The sequence below is a fragment of the Triplophysa dalaica genome, chromosome 23 (assembly GCF_015846415.1).
Source record: "Triplophysa dalaica isolate WHDGS20190420 chromosome 23, ASM1584641v1, whole genome shotgun sequence".
NCBI classification, from domain to species: domain Eukaryota; kingdom Metazoa; phylum Chordata; class Actinopteri; order Cypriniformes; family Nemacheilidae; genus Triplophysa; species Triplophysa dalaica.
Genome location: NC_079564.1, coordinates 5,070,060 through 5,096,311, shown reverse-complemented (window position 1 = coordinate 5,096,311; position 26,252 = coordinate 5,070,060). Strand labels below are relative to the sequence as shown.

The window sequence follows — 26,252 nt, the reverse complement described above, 5'->3', positions numbered from 1 at the left end:
ATCACTTATTTTAAATAAAAGTGTAAATCTTCTTGGCAGGGCCTCTCGGGGTGGGAACGTCTTGCATGAGTTCAGTCCGTAGCTGCAGGCTTACAGGTCGACAGTCACACACATGCCATCTGTACCCATCTCCCGTGCCAGGTTTGCTCATGGACGCATGTGTTCATCTGAGCGTGAAGGGTGGATTGATATTCCAGAGAAATTGTTTGGCTAACTATCCTTTGAAAGTGATTGTGGGCTTTCTTTCAGCCCCGTCTCTACACATTACCCAAAAGGGCTATGTGGGCGAGATGAAGTACAGAAAATTGACCCTAATTATGTGTCATCATGGCCAACCGAACATGGAGAGGATGGGAAAGGATGGCTTTCTCTGCTCTATTCCTGTCTTAATGCAAAGTGTTGATGTTGTGATAATGCTGTCTTTCGTTAAGATTTTCTCTCTGGTTTAGCCTTTAGAATGATTAAACTGCAGAACATTTCGTCTGGACTTTTGCTTCTTTGTTTGACACAAATCGTGTATAGTAAAGAGTGACAGAAAATGTTTGGGGAGATAAAGAGTGGATGAAATCGAGAACTCTTGCATTGTTCTGTCGGGCAAGCAGCGCTCTCATTTTCTTCTGAAAACCTAGTAATCCTGAGCTGTTGTCAATGCTCAAAGCGCAGCTTTGAACAAACAGCATCTCATTCTCTCGCTTACACTGGATGACATGAATGAATAATGCAGATAGAGACGTGAGAAAAATGAGGCAAGGTTGTCACTCTGAGGACGCCGCTAGTTTCTGTGTACCAGTGTAGCAGTGTCGTTCTGATCTGCGTTCTGATTTATTATTAAAATAATCCAAATATTGCAATATGCACATTATGATCTAAGTTACAAAAAGTGCATGTTACAATATATTTAAATTATCAAAATATCACAATACACGTGTCGCAATATAAAAAATTACTAAATATGCATATAACAATTTATTGAAATAATCTAAATATCACAGTATGCATATCGCAATATAAAAATTTGAATAAATATGCATATAACTATATATTGCAATTCTCTAAATACTGCAATGGCCTATGCATTTCACCATGGTTTGACTGAATAATAAATGAATGACTCAATTATTTAAATACTTCACAAGTTATGTTTAGTCAAAGTTTTAAGTCGATAATACAAATCGCAGAGATACTGATAGTCCCTGTGTGTTTATGAGTGCATGCATGTTCTCAGCTATCAGTGACCAGTCATCAGGATTTTTACAAGCACCGACAAACACAGATTAAAAACATACAATAGGAAAAAGGGAAGGGGAGTAGGTGGGAGGAAGCACAACTGCACAATACTAAACAAACCAACAAAAAAAAATTAATTAACTCTGGATGATCACTAAAATTTCCTTTCTCTGTTTGGTTGCCCTGCAGGTTTCACATACTTCTACAAGGGTAAAGAATACTGGAAGTTCAACAATCACAGGCTGCGGGTGGAACCCGGCTACCCTCGCTCCATCCTGAAGGACTTCATGGGCTGCGACCTCACGCCCATCGATCCTGACCGCCAACCCAAGGAGGACGTGGACATTGTCATCAAACTGGACAACGAAGGCAGCACGGTCAAAGCCATCGCCATCGTCATTCCCTGCGTCCTGGCGGTTTGCCTGGTGGTGTTAATCTATACCGTCTTTCAGTTCAAAAGAAAGGGTACGCCCAGACACATACTTTACTGCAAACGCTCCATGCAGGAGTGGGTGTGAGTTGCACCCTTGTATACTCTATAGCCACAAGACACAGTGGTGTTGGCACCCTTACCTTGCGGACTTTGGCTCTTCACCTGCGTCTCACTTAAGGAGAACAGAGAGGGCCTTTGCTTTGATTCCCCCTCCAGGAGATGATGGGCGCAATCCCCCAAAACTCCCCACTCTTCTCCCATTGGCTGGTGCACCCGCTGTTGGACTCGAGAGACCTGCGGATAGCGGATCTCAAACGGTGCATCTTCAGGTGTTTGACGTGGAAACGATTGCTGTACCTTTTAGGTTTTTCGACTGCAAGCTTGAAACAGGACATAAACAGAAAACGTATCCATTGTTGCAGGAGTCCGTATTTTTTATCTTTTTCGGTTTCAGTCTATAATTTATTTTCAAAACAGAAATATTTACGAGTCCCTTTAAAGCACTCCCGAACCAAATAAAGACACTCTCCAAAGAGGATCTTTTTCTTTTAATGTACGTTGTTGCTTTTTTATTGCTTTCTTTTCTATACGTATCGTTTTTTTCCTGCTCGGAATATTTCACAGTGATGTGTAATTGGATTCTTGACTGTTCCTGGCAGTCTGTGTGAAAAACAGGGGCCAAAATATTCTGCAATATTTTTAACAGCCTTAATTATGGATCATGTTGTTTGCTTTCGGTTTTTATTTGATTCATCTGTTGTCATTTTCAAGTACCGCTTTGTTCATCTCTCGGAGAGGCGGTGCAATAGCTTTGCTCCTGTTGTCTGATTCGAGATCAAAGGTCTTGTCGGCGGCCACGCTGCAGGGTCGCAAGGACGGGACTCTTTTCGCCTCTGAGAAACACGAAGCATATCAGTCAAAACAGAGGAAAGACCAAGCCACTGCAATGACTAAAGTTGTTTTGCGATCGCAGATGAAGCGCTTGAATCATGCTTAACTCTTACTTGTTTGGTCGTGTTTACAGACTCTTTCGAGAATCGAGATTTCGTTTCTTCCTCCTCCGAAAGGTTGCTCCGAACGTCAGAGCATGTCACCTCCTTCGGACCGCCTTGTTTATTGGTCTGGATCGAATCCTATAACCTTGACGACTGCGCCACAGGAACCAGAACCACCAGAGTAACTCAGGACAGAGCTTGATTCAAAATGTATGCAAGCCTTCCTCATCCAATTCTGTGTTTTTATCAATCGAGAAGAAAATCAATCCGCGTCATATCTCACCCATGCTCACCATCGGAAGTTAACCCGATAGGATGGGACGGTATGTTTAGCTTACACCTCGCAGCCCAGATCAATCCTCTCCATCGGATGTTTGAACGTGCATATTTGCTTGCATTAACATTTTTACGTGTGTTTTCTTTTTGGTACAACCGAACGAAATGGAATTGTCTCGACCTCACGATTAAAGTGGTACTTTAAAGTGCTGAGCTGTTACCCGGCAAGTTTTCTTTATATCTGACAAATGCAGATACGAAGATGCTAATGCAATGCGCTCTCAAGGAAACAAGAGATGAGTGCTTTTGCCAAGCAGTGTTTTGAATGTGTGTCTGTTCTGATGCTAGATTTATTTCTGCTTTTTCCACTGTTAAAAAAAGAAAATCAGATACATGTACTTCATGACTCAGTTTGGGACAAACGGTCCTGACAGACTTAATAAATTAATCAGTATATGATTAAAATGACCTTTACGCGCATTGTTTACTGTATAGTTATAAACCTGAAAAGAAGAACCTTGCAAAATATACCACGGTATTACCATGGTGTTTTTTTTTGTTAGGCTCTTTTTACTTTCTCTCTATTTCTCACATCAAGTGCTTGTGTCCGATTATTGAGTGTCTCAGCAGTCAAACAAATGTAATCACAAACAAACTGTCATCACGTTAAATAATGCAGAGAATAGTGAAGTATCAAACTTGGATAGGTCTTAAAATTATGGGTTTAAGCTGCTGCGTATCCTGGGGTTATATGTACTGTAGGTAGTATCGATGGTTAGAGGCTTTGCCAACTGAAAAGGTCAACATCACAAACCTGGCAGTGTGGATTCCGATTGGCTCTCGAAACCTTGGCAAGGTGGATGATGTCAGGTCGGGCATCCAACGGCCATCTGTGTTGCAATTTAAAATCTAGCTCAACATTTAGGGTAAGCATGACATCTAAAGGAAACTGTAGATGTGATGAATTACTGTGTCTGTGGATGACATATGTTAAAGGGGATAGTTAAACCAAAAATAGAAATTCTGTCACCTCATGTTGGGGTCCAATGTTGTTTGTTGACCACTTTTCTTTAAAATAGTTTTTTTTTCTGTGGAAGAAGGAAAGTCACACAGGTCTGAAATGACATGGGTGATGCAACACAAATCACTAACTTTGTGTGCAAGTGCAGAAAATCCCAAACAGTGAAGCAAGTAGTTTGGTGTGTTTGTTATAAGGAAAGCGAGTCTGGTCTCTCTCGACAGAATTTGTGGTGCTAGCAGGACCTACACTGGTGAGCGTCATTCTGTAATCTCATGGTGCTGTTATTATAGATGTTATGGATTTAAACTTGACTGATATCGGTCCGTACAGGAATCATGCATTGGTGCCTGTGTTGTCATAGTGGAAGATTTCATCTTTTGCATTTTTATTTTCAATGAGTTCAGAAGGCGTCGTGTTGGTGCTAGACCTTGAATCATGTTTACAGTTTTAAATTTAAATTTTGCAAATGGACTGAGGACGCATTTGTCCTTTCTTATTTCCCTTACTAACATCCACAAACTCGTTGCATCTGCTAATATGAATCATCCTCATTTTCCGTCATACTTCCATTTTTGTTTATCTTCTCATCTGCATTTTAAATGACATGTCTGATTCCAAACGGAGGAAGCAAGTGAAGTATTTGTACCCGTATTCATTCTGCCTGTACACGTGTATTTGTGATGTATCTGTTGACAATCCATTTCATTGATCAATAAACTCATTTGAACATATTTCCCCGAGCAGTTTAGTGTCCATCTACCAGTACCATCGTCATGTTTCCTCATATCATCTCTGTGTTGGTTACAAATTGGGTCATTGCTGTTACCAAAATCATTTGTTTTTCCCCATCCAAGACCTACACATGATATGTTTGGGATGCTAGACCAACAAAGCTGGTCAACCTGCTTAACTAGAAAATACATATTGGATGACCCATGGCCCTGTTGGTACATTGGGGTATTATCTTAGAACTGTGGTAATTGAATCAACACTGATGCATGATGGGTATTATACTTTTAAACCGTTCATGTCCATTTTAGGCTTTTAACACTGATCCAATGCAATGACACAATGCATTTTTACTTTGTTTTTCAGAGCATAAATACTTTTTTAATGTTTGATTTTCAGTCAAATGTCCCTAAAGCATTCTTCATTATCCATTTCCCCCAAAAATGTATGAACAGTTCTATTTTATAGTTTTTTGGGGTTCGCGATCTAATTACAGACGTGTAAATATATTGCCATTATTGTCAAGTTCAATTTAATTAAAGTACTTAGTGTTCTTTTAAATAACATTATAAACATTATAAGTGCAAAATATGTCTTCATAAGCGTCTTAGGGCTCAGATGCGGATCGATCCAGCCCAGCTAGAAGCCATGGCTACGGCGAGAGATCATTATCCTCATTAAAATGACTGTGCTGAAATGATTCAAACTGCAGGATGAAATTATCTCCATTTCTCAGAATATTGACTTACGGGTGCAGTTTATTATCCTTTTGTCTCAGCTTTTCAGCCTTTTCTAAAATATCATTCTTCAGAAATAGAAGCAACCGATAGACCCTACTTTTCGCTTGTCCACACGGGACGTTAATTGCACGCATTTATCGTCGACGTTTAACGCCTCGTGACTAAACGAAGATCACCAATGTGAATGTGCACCCCGACGCGCCAAACGGCAGGCGTTAAAGCATCATTTTTGCACCTATTGCCCGTTTTTTTTTTTTGACCATCATGTTGTAAACGGGCCGACCAATGAGATTGCTGCTTTTGTTTGCTCAAAACTGTCTTGCTGAGAACACATTACATTTACATTTGGCAGACGCTTTTTTTCCAAAGCGACATACATTGTATTATACTATACATTTGTTTCTGAGTATATACAATAACTGGGATTGAACCCATGATATTGGCATTGCTAGCGCACAGGAAGAGGAAGCAAGATGAATTCTTCCAAATTAAAAAAAAAGGTAACCAAATTAAATCTATAACGGATTAGTCCACGTGTGAAATACCGCAAGTAATGGTTAACCTTTATTGTTGTGTTAAATAGCGTTTAACCGACGCCTGCAGGCTGGAAACATGTGCTTTGAGAGTCGATCAATACATGGCACGGTTCACTTGACTGTGACACATTAATCTACACCACAGATTTAGTCACAAACGCTTTGTAATGAAGGAGTTTTATATCTACTTAAAAAAGCTGTGAGGTCAGCTGTCTTTCTAAAGAACTGAGCCGGGGTTTCCAGGTACTGTTTTACACATCCTCAAGCATCCTGTCTTCTCCTGGGAGGCATCATTTCTGCCTTATTTAACCTGCCATGGAGATGGTAGATGCTGAAACATTTAGCACACTCAAAACAGAGGGAGGAAAAGAGAGAAAGAGAGAGAAAGATCAGAATACATTAATGAACCGTATTTGGGATCCAAAAAATTTTTTTATTATAGAAACTCAAAATATTGAAAGTTCACCTTCAAGTGAAACTTCTGTCATTGTTTACCTCACACTTATGTTGTTACAAAAGGAGCAATCCTTAGCAAAAAATAATAAAAAAACTTGAACATCATTGGTTCATGCATTTCAATATTTAATTTGACACGTTTTAAAAGTATTTAATACTTAACAAATAACACATTTTCTGTGACTAAATGTTTTAGAACCTAACATAATGTGTCAGTTTGAATAGACAGAAGTAGCTTCATGATCACTAAACATGTCAGATGTGTTTTGTATATAAGTGGGCTGACTGATCCCCTGCATGTTTCCAACTTGAAGAAAAAAGACTCAAGTTTAACTTGAAAATAAAACAGTGATTTCACATTCATCATTGCGATTGTCATTGCATTATTCTAACAATAGGCATTTTTGAATGTACACGCAATACAGTAAGATGGGTTAACTTCATTTCCAAAGCAAGATATGCCTAAAGTTCTCATTGTATTACTGACTATTCTATGAGAAATAGGACTTCCTTCAATGAAATTGCAGTGGAATGATAATTAATAAGTTTTAACAGGGCCATCTGACAAAGCGCCATACAATCTAATCTAAGAAGTTCAGCACAATGAATTGATAGCTGTCGGTTGATTCAGCGAATGTAGCCAAATCTCAGTCAAAATGTACAATCGGTGAACATTTATTTTAGTATTCTAATATAGTGTAAATTGGAAAAAGTAACACAAAGCTTTACAAATCACTATAAATGGTTAAGTAATTGTTTGTTGTCTCCCTATGTTATCACATATGTTGACCTTAGTTTACTAGTTAAGTACCATACAATTTAAACTACCATTTAATGTATAAATGTCATTTTAATTCATTTTTGATATCGATCGTTAACATGAACGTGTTAAAGAAAATAATATTTACCTTAAAAGCAAATGGGCCCATAGTTAAAAATGCAACCCAAAACCTATTTTGGATCAAACAAACTGTAATTTTACAGAATTCTAGGTAATTTTAAGATATAATGAAAAAAAAATTATATGGTAAACATGGTAAAACATAATCAAATTACAGAGAAAAACTGCTAATTTAGCAAGACATTTATAGACATTAGTTTAAGTTTTTTTCTAGAATTAACTGAGTGACTAACCCAATATAAGGTTTATTACATAGAGAAACAAGTCTACGCTTATCACCTTCTTACTCAGAGCAGCACATCTCACGGTTATTCCCAATGATGGCCCTCAGCCATGGTTCCAACTCCTTATCCTCAAACCATTTGCACGAAAACTTGCATTTCCCCATTAGGCAATGATGTTGTTTCTCAACTGGGTGTAAATGGACCACCATTAAATTTAGGCAAACATTCGCATATGACCACTTTGGCAAATCCGAAAAGATGATACACAATTGAATACCTTGGAAAACAGCGTTTAAGACTTTTAAAGACCCCACAGACACCCTGGTGAATCTTCAGAACATGCAAAATAAATATTATATCAAGCTATCAAGGTTTCAAGCAACGTGACCGGTTAATTGTATCTCATTTGAGCTCAAGCAAACGTTCCAGCATTGCTATTTAGTGACAGCAGGGTGGAGCCAGGGTTCAATGACATGATTTGATGGTGGGGGTATCGAAATCAGAATGGGACATTATCACATTCATTTAATGAAACCTGGCCAGCGGTCGGTAGAAATCCCCTGTAGTGCTTATGTGAATTACGTTGATACGTTTACCCGGCTCGCCTGACGTTCAGACGAGCGAGTTAATTTATTTCTCATGTGTCTCACAACAGGAGAAAAACGGGAGAAAACTCACCGACGATTCGGCTGAAGATGCGGGTCTACACAGATTACCTTGATTGGAGAGCCGGACCCATGATGGGGAATAAATGAGATACGGTCAGAGGGTAAAATGAGGAGAAAATTATACGAGCATTCGATTTTCGGCCTATGCAGTTTGTTTCAGTCCATATGTTTGTGGACTTTTCATTATCACAATTCTGACGGCTGATAAAAAACGTTTGAGGAACGGAAAAAATAGCATTACGACAGACAAACTTGATTTCTTCATCTTGGTTACCAGTTTCTAAACTTTAAGATTAAAAGGCTAAACTACAGTGCATTGAAAATATGAAATGTGCATTCTGGATTTTGTTGTCTAAGAGTTTAAAAGAAAAACTTAATGTAACTTATTAAGCTAATATCAAAGAATAACATTCATAATAATTTCATCTTAAAATGCAAAGTAATGATCATTTTCATATTATACTGTATATGACAGAAAGCCACGTTCCCTCTGGAACAATTATGAGGCTCTGAGGAGCTGCGATCTGATTGGCTGAGGTCTCTGCAGACTTCTTCATCAGCTTTGATGACTCTATGTTGTTGTTCATCAGAAACTGACTAATTGCGTTTTGCAAGCGTGCAATGAGGGGATCAGAGATCTGGTTTACATGCATCAGACACTTGACAAGACGAAAGCAATTATAACAGAGCATGCACAACTGCATCTTTTTCCACAAATGAAGGAACGGTTTACTTTGCAGCAGATGTGATACGATGTGTCCTTGAGTTTGATGGTTCTGATAACTGTTGTAAAATGCATCTGTTTGTTGTTTTGCATGAACACAGCTTGTCTGATTTATGTGAATTGACTCATCACCTCATTAGTCATTGATTTAATATGTTATTAGAGTAATAGAGCCTGTTTATCACACAGACGGTTTCTACTTTTTTGTTTTACGGAGTTCAGAAATTGATTTACGTGCGCATGAAAGCAAAACTCAAGTTATCCAGAAAATGAATGCTGGGACTTCACTCAAATGTTAACAAGTTTCTTTTTGCAGAACAAAAAGAAGATATTTGGAAGAACTTTGGGAACCGTACAACATTGGACCCAATTAGCTTCCATTGCATGGACACAAAACGACTTCTCAAAATATCTTCTTTTGTGTTCCCATAAATGGTCTAAAAGGTTTAACATTATTGCAAAAAATCTAGAAAATATTTTAAATGAATAGCATTTCATGTCTGGAAACATTTGGGATTATGCTGAATATACAGTGAGGGAAATTATTATTTGTTCCCTGTCTGATTTAGGAAGTGGCCTGCTTACAAAGAAATGAAGGGTCTATCTTTATTATGGTGGGTTTACTGCAACTGATACTGGCTAGGACATTTAATGTGAACATGACCTAAACACACGCACAACACAGGAGTAATGGAGCATCAATCTCTATATTACTGTCATGAAGCATTTAATGAAATGCCAATATTACATATTAAAATTCATATGAATGGGTTGGGAATCCAATGATGCTGGAGATGATTCTCTTTGCCCAATCTTAATCTGTGTAAGCACATCACATTTTTGAATCATTTCATTATACGCTAGGAACCTCAACCGAGGTTGTACTAAAAAAAGTATCATGTACCCACTGAAAAACCCCCCAAAAGTGAGCTTTACCGTATCATGCCGTGCAGTACCATGCAGTGGAAAAGCGCCATATGAGACAGCAGGTCACAGCAGAGCCACTGTGGTTCATTTTAAGGCAATTAAAAAGTTATACAACAAAACAAGATAATATCACTAAACATGAACAGGACTTTTTCATTTCACCCCAATAAATACAACAAGTGTTAAATACAGTGCTCTGCAGACAGACACATCAGCATTAAGTGTCCCCTGGAGAACCATCATGATAGTCTTCATCGGCTTTGCAAGAAACTCCCTCAAGCTTCTTAATTCATGATCTTTCACATCTGTCTCACTTTCCAAATTTCCTCTGCCACTCCTTTCCCCTCTCGTTCTCTCCAGCTTACAGTCACGGGGATGGATAGAGACCATTCCCAATCATGAGAAAATGTTCATCTGTGTTTGTGTGAACTACAGAATCAGTCACCAAAATCACATGAAAAGAGGTCGGATAATATTTTCCAAAGTGTTTCTGTTTGTCTTTTCATGGACTCTGTTTTGCTGAGCTAACAGAATGAGGGAGAACGGTCATGGTTGCCGTTGGCTTTGAAACCGACTCTAGTTTGAAAGGTGTGTTGTGGAGATGAAGAAAGAAAGGAAAAAGAAACAAAGATTGAGTGGGACAGTCTGGAAAGAATGAGTCAAGCTGGGAAACAGGTCAGACGTCCCTGTTAAGGAAACAAGAGAACGTCGGACAGATGTTCACTTAGGCAACCTCACACAATACATGCGATTCTTTGATAGTGATTTCCCACAGATTTAGGCTACATTGATCTGTGCCCAGCTAAAAAGATGCTGGTGGACCAGCATAGCTGTTCAGAATGGTTTGTTAGTTTAGTCTTACCAGTAAAATACCCTGAAGGAAACACCAGCATCCAAAACACAACATATGCTTATTGCAGGGCGAGAACAGCGGGGTTACGCCACTGTGTTGACAAAAATGCTGACTTAAACCATTTTTCGAAAAAATCCCACACAGACACGCGGAGAAATTCATCAACACAAGCAACAATAACAAACAGGCCGTGTTAACCCTGCATCTGAATATTGTTGTCACTTCATTTGAATGCTTAATAACACCTCTCACACACAGAATATTATTATTACTGGAGGGTGACAGTAATATTCTACAAATTAACTAAATATTGAGTTAGGCTAAATAGTCTATTTCAATAAGATTTGGATACTTTTAACTTATTCAAAAATGTATATTTAAACATTTGTCAGAGTTATTATTGTTTGGATTTTAGTTTTATTCATTTTTATTAATATTTTAAATTATCTTTTATTTGTAGATTTTTATTTTTGTGTTAATTTTATTTAAAAGTTTTAGCCATTTTGGTATGCTTTAGTCATTTTATAATTTATTAATACATTTTTAATGTTGGTATATGAGATTAATTCATTTTTATTCTAGTTCTTGTTTATTATTATAATTTTACTGCTTTAAACTTACTTTTACGTTTTTACGCAACATTTCAATTTTTCCTTGAGTTAAGTTTTTCCGCTCATTTTTAAAGATACGGTACATGAACTGCACGCGGTAAATCAAAGTGAGTCATAGGTCTGTGTTTTGTTGGCGATCAGCCTGTTTGTGCATAATGTAAACAACACGAAGGTATAATGCGATGATGCGTTGTGTGATCTTGCTGTAGTTCCATCCCCCCTGCCCGCCTCCAGCAGCTCGTCTTTACAGTAGATTACATCCAACATCTACAGTAGATAACATCCAAATTACGTACAGAAGAACTCTAATATACAATGTATGCAATACTACTGTATAGGTATACAAGATTAATATGAGATTTGCAGAAGCCTGTGTTACCCCATCTTTAAAAGACTTTCGAGAGGTAAGACTCGAATGTTTGTTGGCTCTACCATCAAAATAATGCATTCTAATGAGCTTTTAATACATTTTTGTTTACTCCCAGTGAACCCATGGGGTGTTTTCTCTATCTTAGGCATTCGGATGCTATAGATCAGCCCATATGTGAGAGGTGGACAGCAACTCCCTGTTCGAAACAACGAAGGTTTCAGTCATTTTATACAAACATGAGTTATTCATGCACACCTGCTAACCTCAGTATGACTGCCATTTCTTTTAAGTGTCCCTTATTATTTTTTTGAATATTCCAAAATTATGTTAATGTCATGCAAATGATGGAAGGGTTTGACTTTGTGACACTTGTAAGAATCAACAATGGTTGAAACAATTTGATCAGTCGGGAATTCTTGAACGAGTCTCAAGAGTCTTGTTAATGTTCAGAACAGGCGCTTTATTTGTTAATACGAGCATCCGTCGTCGCATTTTAACAGGTTGGTTATGCATGACTGAACTGAGGATGTGACAATGTTTCATACTCCAGACTTTGTTTATTTAAGTGAGTGAGACAAAGAATTCAGATAAAGATTCTAAAGGGGACCAGATGAAACTACACAACACTGCTTCTCATATCAAGTCTTGCCTTCTTGTACATGTCTCTCATGCATTCGTCTCTTAAAGAAATGTGTGTAATGTTGTGGAACAAGGTTCACGGACGGGACACACCCAGCGCTGTTTCTTCAATCTGAGCGACGTATGGATTGATTGTATGAATACAACTGGCAAGCTGTTGCAGACACCAGGTGCTTTAAATCAAGTTGAAACCCTCTGTCAGATCTCTGCTCTCAAGTAAGATGCTCAGAATCAATCGCCAGCTTTGGTAAATAGCTTTAATGGTACCTCTGGATGCTTGAGGATTCTGAAGAGAGAGAACAATACAATTATGTTCATGGCATCCACCACAAAAAAAGACATTTTTTCAAGTGTGCTATATTAGTATAAACTGCAAATCAGAATATGTAATTTTTAGAAATATACTTAAAATGACACTTAAGGATATAGACTTATACTGACAGAAAAGTGCAACTAGGCTATATTTAAGTATATTAAAAGTATAATATAGATTTCTAAGTGTACTTCACTGTAGCTTTTAAATACTCTTTTCACAGTTTAACATGCTATCTTATTGAGTTTATACTGTTCGTACAAATAGGGTAAAGTATACTGTATTTCCTGTAGCTCAGTGGTAAGAGCATTGCGCTAACAATGCAAGGTTGTGGGTTCGATCCCAGGGGATTGCAAATACCTATGTAAAATGTATAGGATAAAGCAATGTAAGATGCTTTGGATAAAAGCGTCCGCCAAATGCCTAAAATGCAAATGTAAAATGTATACAAGTTTGTATAGTAACAATTATGGATGCATCGATTGGTCGACATTATTAATCAGCTGTTATTGGACTAAATTAACACCATCTGCATATCGACAATAGCATGAAAAAGGCAGATACCGATGGTTTATTAGGGCCCTGTGATTTCCGTGATGCGGTTCATAGGGCCCTAGTTTTTTAACTAACTGCATGGAGGCAATGAGTTGGATGTCTGAATATCCAATTTTTTTTTCTGAGAAAAATATTTACTGTTTTGGTAACCGCACAGACTTTCTTTAAATTTATTAAAGAAATGATCAATTTTAAGTCAAATTTGAGTTTATGGTTTTGATCAAATAAATATTGGATAGCAAAAATCACTTTTGAAGATTGTCATGTGTCTTATTTTTATCTTAACTTGCATTGACGTAAATTAGACGGCTTAGGCGGAGCATCTGTTAACCCCTCCCCTTTAACTGTCAGTCTGCTCCCGGTTGCATTTCAAAATGCAACTTCTGTCATTATTCATCAAATCGAAGTGAAAAACAAGGCATGCCACATACATAAAAGTTAGGTTTAGGACAATTGAAAAGCATAGTTGTAGTTGTGGACTCAGAGTCACACTTAAAGTAGACTATACTTACAAATACACTTAGCTTCTAGCGCGTTCAATGCAGTGTTTTGTTTTTATGGTATGTACTATGGTAGGTCGGTATTGCTGTGTTAACACTGCAATCGCATTACGCAGAGTCGTCCAGGAAAGCCCATGGTTCTTTCACTTTCTATTTCTCCATATATCAAACAAAAAAAGCAACAGTACATAACAAAACAATAATAGCTGTGGAGTATGATCCTTCCAAGATGGCGGCATCATGACGTTAGCTTCACATTCTCTGTTGAGCATGCAGTTACAAGTATACCAAAAGTACATTGAAATATGTAAACTTACTACACTAAGAATACTTGTAGTGTACTTTTCTAATGTATATTTAAATACCTACAAATTAATTTGAAGTATACTTTTGTTGGTGTCCTTATTGTAGTGTACGAGAGCATGTAGTAGACAACCACATAATATGAATATTGCCTTCTTATAATAAAATAGTTTATGAAACAGCATGCTGTGTGCTATAACAAATGTTTCAAATAGTACACACACACAGAGAGAGAGAGAATGCATGCAAAGTGAGTTGCATGAGAGTAGTGTATATTGTGTAAAACTGGTGTTCAGTGGGTTAGTACGATGAGTGGAATAGTGCAGATGGCTGCATAACAGGAGGTTTAAAGATTTGGGCGAAAGAGTGAGAAACAAAAAGGTTTACAGCGTCTCATTTGAACCCGTGCAGTATCTTACAATACGTGTTCTTCTCTCCCTGTGAGATTTATAGATGGGATTTTATATCTTGCCAGATGTGTGTGGTTGTTGGAGAATAGAGCGTTACTGAGCATGGAGATGAAAGCCAAAGATGAGCTCACTGACAGGTCTGGATGAGGGAGAGGCAGGGCAGAGATCTGGCCCTGTTCCCTCCGTAGGGAGAGGGAGTTGGATCTGTAACAGGTGGCTTATCTCTAACTTGGCTTCAAGAGAGCAAATAAATATCCCAGAGGTCTCAACCTGTACACAGAGACCGAGATTATTGTAGCTTCAAATGTGCGCATTTTGTTTGTATGCAATGTGAACAAAGCCTAAGAGTTCAACCCAAGAGTTGCAGTCTATGCAATGCAACATTCAATGCACTCCAAAGAGGAACTCAGCCAACTGTAAACAAATAATGTATGTTTGCATTTCGGAGCAATTTGTCCTTGGTTGCCGTAGGGACTGCAGATTTCTGATCTCATGATGGACACCATGCAATGCGGAGAGAAAACGAATAAGGTCAGAATTATTAGCACATGCTCCGCTCCACTCACAGAGTGCTTAAAATTAACTTGGGACATCACCAAGGGTTTCAGTATTACATCCTTCAGGCGAATTATAAATAATTACTGGATGGACCCAAAGCCCAGTTATCATTTATAAAGCTCAGTGTGAGATAAAGGCCAGAAAGGGAATAAGGATAGAATAAGAAATGAATGTGCCATTAGAATTGATTTTAAAGGTCCAGTGTGTAATTTTTTGGAGGATCTGTTAACTGAAATGCAATATAATATACATAACTTTGTCTTCAGAGGTGTTTGAAGTTGAGTTTTTATTATCTTAGAATGAGCTAATTCTACACCATGGGTTTCCTAAAGGGCTTAATATACTACATTCAAAATCGGAAAAACGACCGCCTGTGACTTGATTTCAAACAAAATCTGGTCCAAACGACTATTTGTTTCGCTAGTCTGCCGCAGCAAACCAAATAGAACTCTCCCGGAAAGTTTTTGTTGGCCGGTAAACACCCTCGAGCCACCATTGGTCTATGGCCATTACGTAATAGGTGGGTGTGTTATTTATCGCCACCCGGTCAGTGGGAAATAAGGTGAGGTGATCTCAGATAAGGTCTACATAAAAAAAAAAACATTTGTGTAGCATGAATGCTTTTGAATGTCGCGTTGCAAAGATGGTACAGATGTACCCACACACTAAAGAAAATTATTTAATTAGATGATTTTTATTATAAACAATTTGCTAAACAAATGGTGAATTAGCTTAAAAAAGTTGTAGCCGAAATGTATCCATGATATATAGACCTCTTCGGATGACGTGAACAACACTGATTCAGCGCTCCAAAAGAACTTCCTGCTTCAGTTACACAACAATTTGAACAAAATACAACCAACAGAATATAACCGATTAAAAATGTTCAACAAATATCTTTAAGATCCCAGTGTTTAAATTTAACAAAGTGGACTATACAGACTTTTATCTTTGCTGTCTCCATTATTGTGAAGTTTCAATACTCACTTAGGGATTGTCACAAAGCATAACACATTGCATTCATGTTGGAAGTCTTGCTGGAGTCCCTCCCGGCCCTGCTTGAAATGTCCTCAGTGGAAAAATGGGGGAATGGAAGCAGGGAGCGTATCTTGGATTCTCTTTCTTGGACAACAATCGTTTGCACACCACTCCTCCTGTTTGTAACACCTGTGACGGACGAATTTCCATATCTCCTATAATCCTCCCCAGGCTTTCTGATGCTGGCTTCTGTCCAGACTCTCAACAGTGGCTAAGAGTAGGTGCACGTAAATGGAACATTGATATGAGATGAGTGAACCTGGTACATATTGAGCCTCATATTTGATGCCATAAATCCACTATTGTGATTCTCCTGCAATAAAACGGACACCATATGATATAGTATGTACTGTATGATAGTTTTTTGTAAACATAAGACATGAATGATCTATTACATCTGCTAAAACAATTGATATAAGTTACATTTCCAGTGAAGAATCACTGAAGACTATATCAATTTTTCAAAGCAGCTAAGAGAGAAAAAAGAGGACACAATGTATCGTCAGCTACATCAACATTCTTTATTTTCCTCCCCTTGCTATGTATTGACATTAGAAATACAACATTAACATTGTAGAGGAAATCAACTGAGATGATGGTCATGAGGAATTGTCATTGCTTTTGTCCCTAATGTTTTAATTATTTCAAAACCCTCCAATGGCTTTGATCTGTGAAACTGCTGGTGAATCAATTTCTCTCTCTCTCTCTCTCTCTCTCTCTCAATCTCTCTCTCACTATCTCTTTCTCTCTCTCTCTCTCTCTCTCTCTCTCTCTCGTAAAATCACATCCAAACTCCGTGATGATGTCTTTGCATCTCCATACATGCAGTACAAAGTAAATATTGAAAAAGGCACAGAATAGAAACTTTAGTTTTCAAGCTAATGTAACAGTTTTTCCCATAATGCCATCTGCTCATAAAAGTTGATGGTTTTCCCCTTCTGAGTGTAGCAAAACAACTGCTGAGCGAAGACCAAGTTCAACAATTGCTTTTTAAAACATTATGGTTATTCATTATGGTTCTCTAGAAGAGACGCCAGTGATACATTTAACCTCACTCTGTAAATGAAAAAGGCATTATTTGTTTTGGACTGCAAATGCTTCCACTTTCCTCCACAGCCAATGACCCAAAGACCAGACGCATCTCATTCCCTCAGTCCACCCAGCCTCAATTCAGACCTAATAGACTGGGGCAAATGATGCGTGTGATCTGTTAGTACCATCCCAATTAGAAGGACCGCAGTTCTGTATTGTGTACGGGAAATCTGGCACGTATTACAAGCACACGCTTTAAATGTATTCCGCTAAAGATCACCAAAGCATGGTAGTGTAATATTTGAAATAAAGAACAGGTAAATTGTAGTTTATTTTACAACGTTTAATCCAGCATTAAAAAGGGACAAACCCAGCCAACAAACGTTATTTATAAATTAAAAACTCAAAATATTTGACACAAAAATGAATTAAAACAACCCAGCATATTGAATAATATAACCCAACTGTTGGGTAAAAATCCTAGGATTTGTGTATACATTTTGAATTCACTGTACAAGATGTCTCAACACAGTCCATCTTACCCGATATGGCAAAAACAGTATCAGATGAACGTAGACCAGATGTAACTTTGACTCAAACTGCATGAAGAAAAGTAATGAAATCAACGTATCACAAAAGAGACTTTTGTAAGATATTTTCTTTATCTTTTGGAAGATGCATTCTACCAAACAAAACATGAAAGAAAAAACATATTGTCGTCTAGAATCAACTGTTGTACTGCCGCTGTCCTGCTGAAAAGCCACATTGTTTTAAATATATTTTTTTGGCAATTAATTATTATTTTTTGTCAACCGTTATGTTTGTCACAACAAAACATAGCTGCAGTTTTGCAGCAGGTTTGCCAGCAAGTTACTGGAGATTTGATGACTAATTCATATTTTCCTGTTAGTACTGTTTTTAATTTGAGTTAAACTTCACTTAAATTCAAATAAAACACTTTGACATTTGAGATTCAAAATGAGAGAGAGATTGATCTCATTACTGGCATTGAACTGCAAAAAATAACTATCTGTCTACGCATTTTTGTTTTGTGGTAAAAATACTGAAAACTTTTTAATTACGCTACATTTACTTATCAAGAAAAGTGACCAACAATATTTATCAGAAAATATCAGAACTAGGTAAGTTTATGTTTAAAACAAAATTACAAATTAAATCTACAGTAAGATACTGGCAAACCGGCTGCAAAATTACAGCAAAGTTTTACAGTGTAGGTTTTGCTACAACCAATAAAAAGTATTCAAAAATGCTTGTCAACTTTGACAACACATTTAACAATTTAATCATTTTAAAGGTGCGTTGTTTTTTCCATTTCCTGAAAAACAGCAAATTTGACCATCAGCGGTATATTGATTAATGTTTTTGGTTTATTTCTTGGTTTAAATTAATATTTTACCCAACCACGGGTTGAAATAACCAAGTAGGTTAACTTCAATGCAACAGCTGGGTTTATATTACTCAGCAGCAGGTTGAAACAACCCCCAAAAAATTTAGTTCAGTGTGAACATGCTACTCTTAAATGTATATTACAAAATGACATAAAATAGTGCACAAGTGTGCAAATTATGACACGTGCGTTAAGAAAAGGATTCCAATTCTATGCTTGTATTCATGATGAATGGGCGAAGTTTGAGACAAACTGAACATGATAAACGTCTAATGGGCTGGAAAGGGAAGGGCCGGACTCGAGCAGATGGATTCGTTGCGTCTTCACTGTATGTGAACGGGAGATATTTGTGGTGATGGTGTAGGCCGTATGATGGATGTTTTGTAGGCTACAGAGGTTCTGGGCTGCGGAGACACAGGAAAATGGCATTGCTGATCCATTACTATTTCCGATCTTGTCAGGCGAAGGAAAAACAATCGTAGATGTCACAGAGTGCGCTCATGTGTGCGAAATATCGGCTTCCTGTTGTTTGGAAAACATTAATTATGAGGTCACGGGACCTGTGGTAAATGAGCCCGAACGCCAGTAAACACCTACAGACCATTTGCAAGTTACTATGGAGAGGATCTGCGGGAAAAACTATTTTTTTTAACTTAAATGTATGATACTTTAAAGTATGCATATTTAAAGGCACAGCGATTTTTCTGCACTTGTAAAATATCTCAGTCCTACTGTGAAAATGATAGATTTCCCGAAAGCCAGCAGTTGCCACAAGGTCAAGGGGCATTTTATAGTGTATTTTACTTAGTCTCTTTACATCCTTTCGGTTCATGTACAAACCCACTCTACACTTTATTGAACACTTTACATGGCCTTTCCCAAACAAACAAATAAACACATACACAAAACAGAAACATGCATCCACCTGCCCTAACACTGTCAAGAATAAAGCCCACCTGTAAAAGTAATATAACATTAGCAAAGACAACCATGACTAAGAACTTTGAAATAAACATAAACATCCAAGCAGCCTGATCATAGGTTTTGATGCAAGTCGGTTTTGGTGTTTTGGCTGGAGGTGCTTGAAAACTAAAGCAGTCAAAACAGCAACAAAAACTCAAAAACATCGATCAAACACACAAACAACCATAATATTTACTTAAATTAAGCAACCAGATCATGCGCTGTGCATAGTCAGTCACCTAAGGCCATCAGACACAATTATCCAAGAACAGACACAGACTAAATAAAAGCTTACGGTTATACATAGAACTCAAACGGCAATATGAGATTAGCCATCCGAGGCCGGTTAACATTTCTCTACCCAAAACAAACTCACACTATTCTAGGCTTGGAGAATTTATTAACTCAAGATTTGTCAGAAGGCAACAGAATTTAGCTGCAGAACTAAATCATCTGAGTTTACAGAACACATGCGAGACATTGCTGTCTGGTAGATACCACGCAACGCAATAATTCAGGTTCTCTTTGATACGTTGATGTTTCAAGGCCTTTGCACTTGTTTACATTAGCCTATGATTTAAAACCCTGTCTCAAAATATTCACCCAGATGACTCATGATGACTCCTGACAAGTGAAGAACCAACCCTGTCACACGGCAGTTCATGGCATAGAAACAAAATTTGGAATCTTTAAATTTTCAGGTCAGTGAGCACGGCCTTTTTTGAATGTATATATATATATTTATACATATGAAAGACACTGCGTATAAAATACATTAGATTGAAGGTCGTGCTGACTGAAGGCTTGTCCCCACCGTCGGCAGCATTTTTCGGCGTTTATACCCAAACGATTTTCACTGGCGAGCAATTTGAACGTGCAAATTCACTCCCTGGCATAGATGGCGCTTAATGAAAAACATAAAAAACCCCAGTACACAAGACCATTTTGTCTTGGACGCCACCAAGTCTTGTTGTACTGTAACTTCACCGGCTCCAGGCATGTCAACAAAAGCACCAATCTCATTGGTCGGCCCGTTTTTAAAGCGACGCATCAGACCAAAAAAAGGAAGCATTTAAAAAAATGACGCTTTTACGACTGGCCTTTTGCACGTTTGTGCACACTCACATTGGCGCCCGTTGTTTAATCAACAGGCGTTGAATGTCGCAGATAAACGTGTGCGATTATCATCCCAGTGTGGACAAGCCTTGACACGGAAAAAGGGGGTATTCCTGTAAGGAAATTTCAGTGAAACTGTGTTGGTAGAATTGAGAGGAAAACATGCCCAGCATAAAACCCATTCATCACCTCCTTTCGTCACTCTGACATGAAAGCATGAACACAACGCTTTATTTGAAAGGACATGAAGGAAAACAAAACAGCGTGGAAGATCCTGTCAACTGACGTCGCTGTGGGTTTGTGGGATGAAGTGATCGGATCATTGCGGTAGGTGGTTTGATTCGCCTTCGGTTGTGTTCAACAGAAGCATCTAATTTTGTCAGTCCATGTGGGTTTAACTGTGACACATTTTCCGTTTTCGATCCACCTGGTAGGGCGTTGAAAATCCCCACGACAAGCGTTTTACTTTTATAATGCGTTGAAAGGATGTTTTAGCAGAGATGCTTGATATATAAGTGTGTAAGTGTGTTTCTGGAACGTGTGACAGCTACGGGATCTAGAACTCCCGTTTTAAGCGAAAACAGAAGGTGTAGATTTGGACACATTTGCATTGATTCCAAGTCCTGGTTTTCGTCTTTATTAAGGCAGTAGATGTATTTGGACGAGCTTGTGTTTGAATGTGTAGGTGGAGAAGTGGATATCATTACGTTTGTATTCGGGTGTGCATTTCCAATATTTATGTGGAGGTCTTGATCTTCCCAGTTACTCCTTGTGGTCCTCGGTTAAAAGTCCATTTGCCACTTCCTGGGTGAATGGCGTTATAAAACAGAGAATCAGATAGTGTCCTTTGCTGTAGAAAAGAAGAAGAGAGGGAATATATGATCAGATTAATACACTGATAACTTAATTTAACAGGCAATAACTAAAAGACCAGCTTAGATCACTATAAATTTCCACTTTGTACAAGATGGTTTATTGCAGCTTTCCATATTTCAGCGATAAAAACTGAAATTAGAGTCCAAATGGAGCGTCTAACCAGCATACGTCTACACAGTGGCATGTGTTTAGCATCAAGCCCATACGTCATTCTAAAAAGCTCTCGCCTGACACCGCTAAATACATGATGCAGATTACAGAGATTTACCATACATGCCTGAAGATAAATGAGCTGTCCAGAGAAACTGTTTACAAGCCTCTCTATTTAACATAGTTTTATATTGGACTGCAGCAGCGTAGTTTGTTTTATCCTATGTGGCCATACAAGGTTAAATAGAAACAGTTTACTTCTTTATACTTAATTTTATTTTGCATTGCATTCTTTCACAAATTTCCAGGATTCATATAAGGCAAACATGTATTTGGGCAAGTCCAGCGTTATGGATGTGACTTTTTGCGTTAAGGATGTGACTTAAAAACACATTTACATATACAGATAGTTATTTAGAAGACTTTTTTATCCAAAGTGACTTACAGAGAGTTCAGGGAGCAATAAGCGATATGTCATACAGGAACAATAATACAATAGGTGCTAATACAAAGTTACTAGTTTCAACAAAGGCTAGACCACTACATGTTTTTTTATTTGACTGTCAAGTATTCACCAAAAAAATAAGGGATTTTTGAATGTTGTGAGAGATGTGGTTGACTGGACCAAGGGAATCTATTTGCTACCAATGGATGTGACAATCCAGAAAATGACTCTTATTATACTACGGAAAATAATATAAATAAAACAAAAAATACTATAAAAACCACCAAATGTTGATATCTGTGCTGTTGGCATATTATTTCATGGTAGGTTGACATTTTGAAGAATTGCCCATTTCAAAATACTGTCAACATAATCCAATGCTGTCATGAATCATATTAGTCATTTTAATGATAAGCAAAATAACTATTGGAATATAGCGAAATTATTGCCATAATCTTGTACACCTTAAAGTCCCCGTGAACCGGAAGTTGCGATAATTTTTGCCTTCCGTATTTTGACGCATTTCGGAGTGAAATGGAATTTCTAATGAGAAAAATTGTGCCCGTGGCTTTCGTCTTTCTCTGCGATTTGATTGGATGTATTAAACAGCCGTTGCATTTTGAAATGGAACTGGCAGCAGATTGACAGTTGAAAGGGAGGAGTTAACGGATGCTCCGCCCAAGCAGTCTAACATACGTTAGTCATTACAGGAAGTAAGTAATATTATTATTTTACCTAAAGATTATGATGGCACGCATATTTGAAAAGGAATGACACACATTGACTATTTTCAATAAACTGCAATATTTCATGAAAAAATAGGCATTGTCATTTTCAGTTTCACTGGGACTTTAATCAGGGATTTTGAGCCATTTTGTCACAATAATTGAACTTCTTAATGATGCTTTTCTTTCCACACAGCTTTTTCTGAATAGCTTAAATGTCAAGAACAAGTAATGGACAACTTCACTCTTAATAGTTAATGTGTCAGATTGACCATTGAGCTGAATAATTACTGACTGCAGGTTTGCCAGCAACTATTTACATAAGCCTATTTTCCTGCCCAGTGAAAGCAAACTGCTCTAGAGACAGACGATACAAGCTTTAAATCACATCTGAAAAACAAACCGAAGGGTGTTTCTGTTGGCCAGATATATACGCAGTCCGTTGTGTATAATGGATGTAAGAATGAGAAACAGGTGTGAATGTACAGGATGAGGACAGAGGTGAGGTCACATGACTCACAGGACCTCAGAAAGCCTGGACCACATGCATGCCATGTAAGAGATACACAGATACAGAATTTGTATTGTTTTTCATTATAGGATCACGATACCATCAGAACAGAAAATCACATCAAAAAAGGTCAGACAGACAGCAAACAGATAATGTAGATCTGCTGATGACCTCACAATAAAAAACAAACATTTCTAAGATCTTATCAGCGACCCGTTTACTAATGTAGCACAATTACGCAAAACGGGGACACAGCCTGAAAGTTCCTTATGGAGTATAAAACCATTTTATGGAAAGAAACAAGGAAAACTGAGCAAGAGAGAGAGCATGGAAACTCATCTAGAAAACTACACCAGAACACCACACATATGAAAAAAATCTTTTTAAGAGCGTAGGAAAGGATTGAGCGCTTCTCAGAGAAATGTTTACACACACAAAGCGGCAGTGTATTCTGTTTATAAGCTCTGGGAGCTTCATTAAGAAGTATATCATTGCATCACAGACCACACACACACTTATAAAGTCATTGCTAGACCACAGAATCCAAAAACAGTGTTTCTTAGCTGTCAGTCAGTCATTTAGCAACATATACAGAATATTACAAATAAAGTGCTACATTTAATATCCGATTCGTGATTATGCTAAAAGCACCAGTAAGTCAGTAAGACCATTGTTGAAGCTTTAGGGTGTCTCCAAGACGTTTTCCTTAAAGAAAAACGAAGGTCTCTAAGACTTTTGCACTGTATATTTTTGTAAATGTGTTCCTAAGGGTTGTCTCCAACTTTTATTCCATTGGGCATTCTGCACAGACATCCCACACCCTGTGCTCTCTTCTGTGACGGACACACACAGATATATGGGTTAAAGGGTCGAAAAGAAAATAAATAGCAGAACAACCTTCTCAAGTTCCCATTTTTTCATCCTCTCCTGTGTCAGGAACTCCTTCATGACTTCGTCCTGCACCAAGAAAAATATCCATATGAACTTAGAGGGGTCATATGGCGCGAATAATATGTCTTTGGTGTGTTATAAGTTACCCATGCATGTATTAGACACGTAAAATTACAAAAATTACAGTGTCGGGACAAAAGATGCACTCTATCTAAAAGCAAATGCTCACCCAGACCTGCCTGAAATGCCTAGTGTAACCACACCCCGGCGAATGTACATCACTTCGTAACATGATTAAGAAGGGCCAACGCGCTCGCGTTATCTATTATGTTACCATTCCCTGCTGTAATGCGAGCTTGTTTCTATATCATACAAACTCTGTATGATGTACATGGTTGTTTGTTTGTAGTCTTTATAACGTCGTATATAAAACGTAAAACAGTTAGCCATAGTTTATTAACTATTTAACATAATATTTTTTTAAATAAAACCTTACCAATCATTTACATCCTTGATTATCTTTATTTTAAGAGGCGTTATATTTATGTGAAACACTTGCACTATTTGACCATTCACTACACACTGGTTAACTGGCCAATCATAGCACACCTCGCTTTTAGAGAAGTTGCGCAAAGAGGAGATACAAACATGCACGATATGTGTAAAATACACATTTTTTTACCTTAAACTGTGTATACACATTACATTACATCTCAAACAAACGATAATATGCGTTTTAGCCGTGTCATTTGACCCCTTTAAAGCAACAAACGGCCTTGAAGGCGGACCAACATTCATGTGCAAAACTTCCTACTGATACAGAACAGGAGGCAGAAACTGGAGCTTTAAAATGTATTCTCCTTATTTTCTTACCTTACTGAGCATTCCACATATTGGTTGCGCCGTCTGTAGTATAAGAGAGGTGGTCACTGCGTCCAGCTCTAAACAAAAAGAAATTCAGATATATACATATAAATAGAGGCAAAACTCACAATACACTATTTATATTATGTATTTAAACCTGCTGGGAGTTCATTTAAGGTAAGCCATCACTGTTATTGTTACATCATTACCTCAAGGTGTAATGTCATGGTTATCCAGCTGGTTGTGCTCAGGCCCTGAGCGAGGAAGTGTAGTAACTGACCTTTCAAAGATTCTGCTTGAATAATTCCTCCGTGAACTTCAGTGGCAGTTATAAGAGTACACGGGGAGGGCCGGTCCACAAGGATGCTGACCTCTCCAAACGACTGCTTTGGCCCCAGTTTACCAACCAGCACAAATTTAATCTTGCACTCCTGCAAATGAAACACAGTTTTACAGTATTGATGATTCAGGGATATGTGAGGTCTGGGAATTAAACACAAAGGGACAGAAAAAGCAGCAAGATATGAAAATCCTGCGCAAAGAAATATTTAAGAAAGAAACTTACAGTAGGCCAACACCAGCTTTGTTGTTTTAGCATGTTGTTTTAATGACCAACTATATTTATTTCTGGTCTCTTCATTTTTGGTACACTTAGTACACTTCTATACGTTTACTTTAAGTGTGGTATTTTCACGCATTAGGTTTGTAGCTTGGGTTATATTATATTAATATACTAAAAATTTTGTTTTCAGTACTTCTTTCAAAGATAGATTTTCTTAAGTTTACCTTAAAAAGTATTTTTTGTATATTAAGTGTGTGAAGAAAAGAGCACGTCATTTGTGTATTTTAGGGCATCTATGGAAGCTTTTTTATGTTAACATACACTGGGAACTATTTATATAGAGTTTGCTATTCAGCGGAAAAATAAAGAGACCATTTCAGAGACCTTTTAAAATGTGCATTCTTGTTTAATTCTGTGAACATTTCAAATAAAAATATTGTTTCTATTTGTATTTATTTGCATAAAATTAAAACTGGAGAAACAGGACCACAATACATCTAGAAATGGTGTTCTGAAATAAAAATTTAGAAAGGGTCTCTTTATTTTTTCCACGGCTGTATTTGCATTTCTTCGTCATATTTTCGGTCTTTTTTATGCCTTTAATGACAGCGTACAGTGGAGAGTTGACAGGAAGATATTGTGAGACAGGGGAACAGGACGTGCAAAGGACCACTGGGAAGGGGTATCGAACCCAGGTCGGCG

General features: G+C 37.7%; 2 protein-coding genes across 5 annotated transcripts in view; one reads left to right on the top strand and one right to left on the bottom strand.

Annotated features, from left to right (window-relative positions):
* LOC130413281 (matrix metalloproteinase-16-like) overlaps window positions 1–4,683 on the top strand; it is a 42,882-nt gene extending 38,199 nt beyond the window's left edge. For both annotated transcript variants that reach the window (XM_056738372.1, XM_056738371.1), the window contains one exon: window positions 1,417–4,683. In XM_056738372.1, coding sequence (XP_056594350.1) covers window positions 1,417–1,745 — 329 coding nt within the window. In that variant the 3' untranslated portion in view covers window positions 1,746–4,683. The remainder of the gene's footprint in view (window positions 1–1,416) is intronic.
* An 11,579-nt stretch (window positions 4,684–16,262) lies between these two features.
* cnbd1 (cyclic nucleotide binding domain containing 1) overlaps window positions 16,263–26,252 on the bottom strand; it is a 32,443-nt gene continuing 22,453 nt past the window's right edge. Inside the window, exons 8-12 of one of the 3 annotated variants that reach the window (XM_056738754.1) lie at window positions 25,269–25,419; window positions 24,998–25,065; window positions 24,131–24,190; window positions 21,234–21,376; window positions 16,263–16,320 (exon numbers count right to left, since the gene is read on the bottom strand). In XM_056738754.1, the coding sequence (XP_056594732.1) occupies window positions 21,263–21,376; window positions 24,131–24,190; window positions 24,998–25,065; window positions 25,269–25,419 (393 nt within the window). In that variant the 3' untranslated portion in view covers window positions 16,263–16,320; window positions 21,234–21,262. Of the gene's footprint in view, window positions 16,321–19,159; window positions 21,377–24,130; window positions 24,191–24,997; window positions 25,066–25,268; window positions 25,420–26,252 lie in introns of those variants that run through there. The other 2 variants (XM_056738753.1, XM_056738755.1) reach the window with 2 other exon arrangements.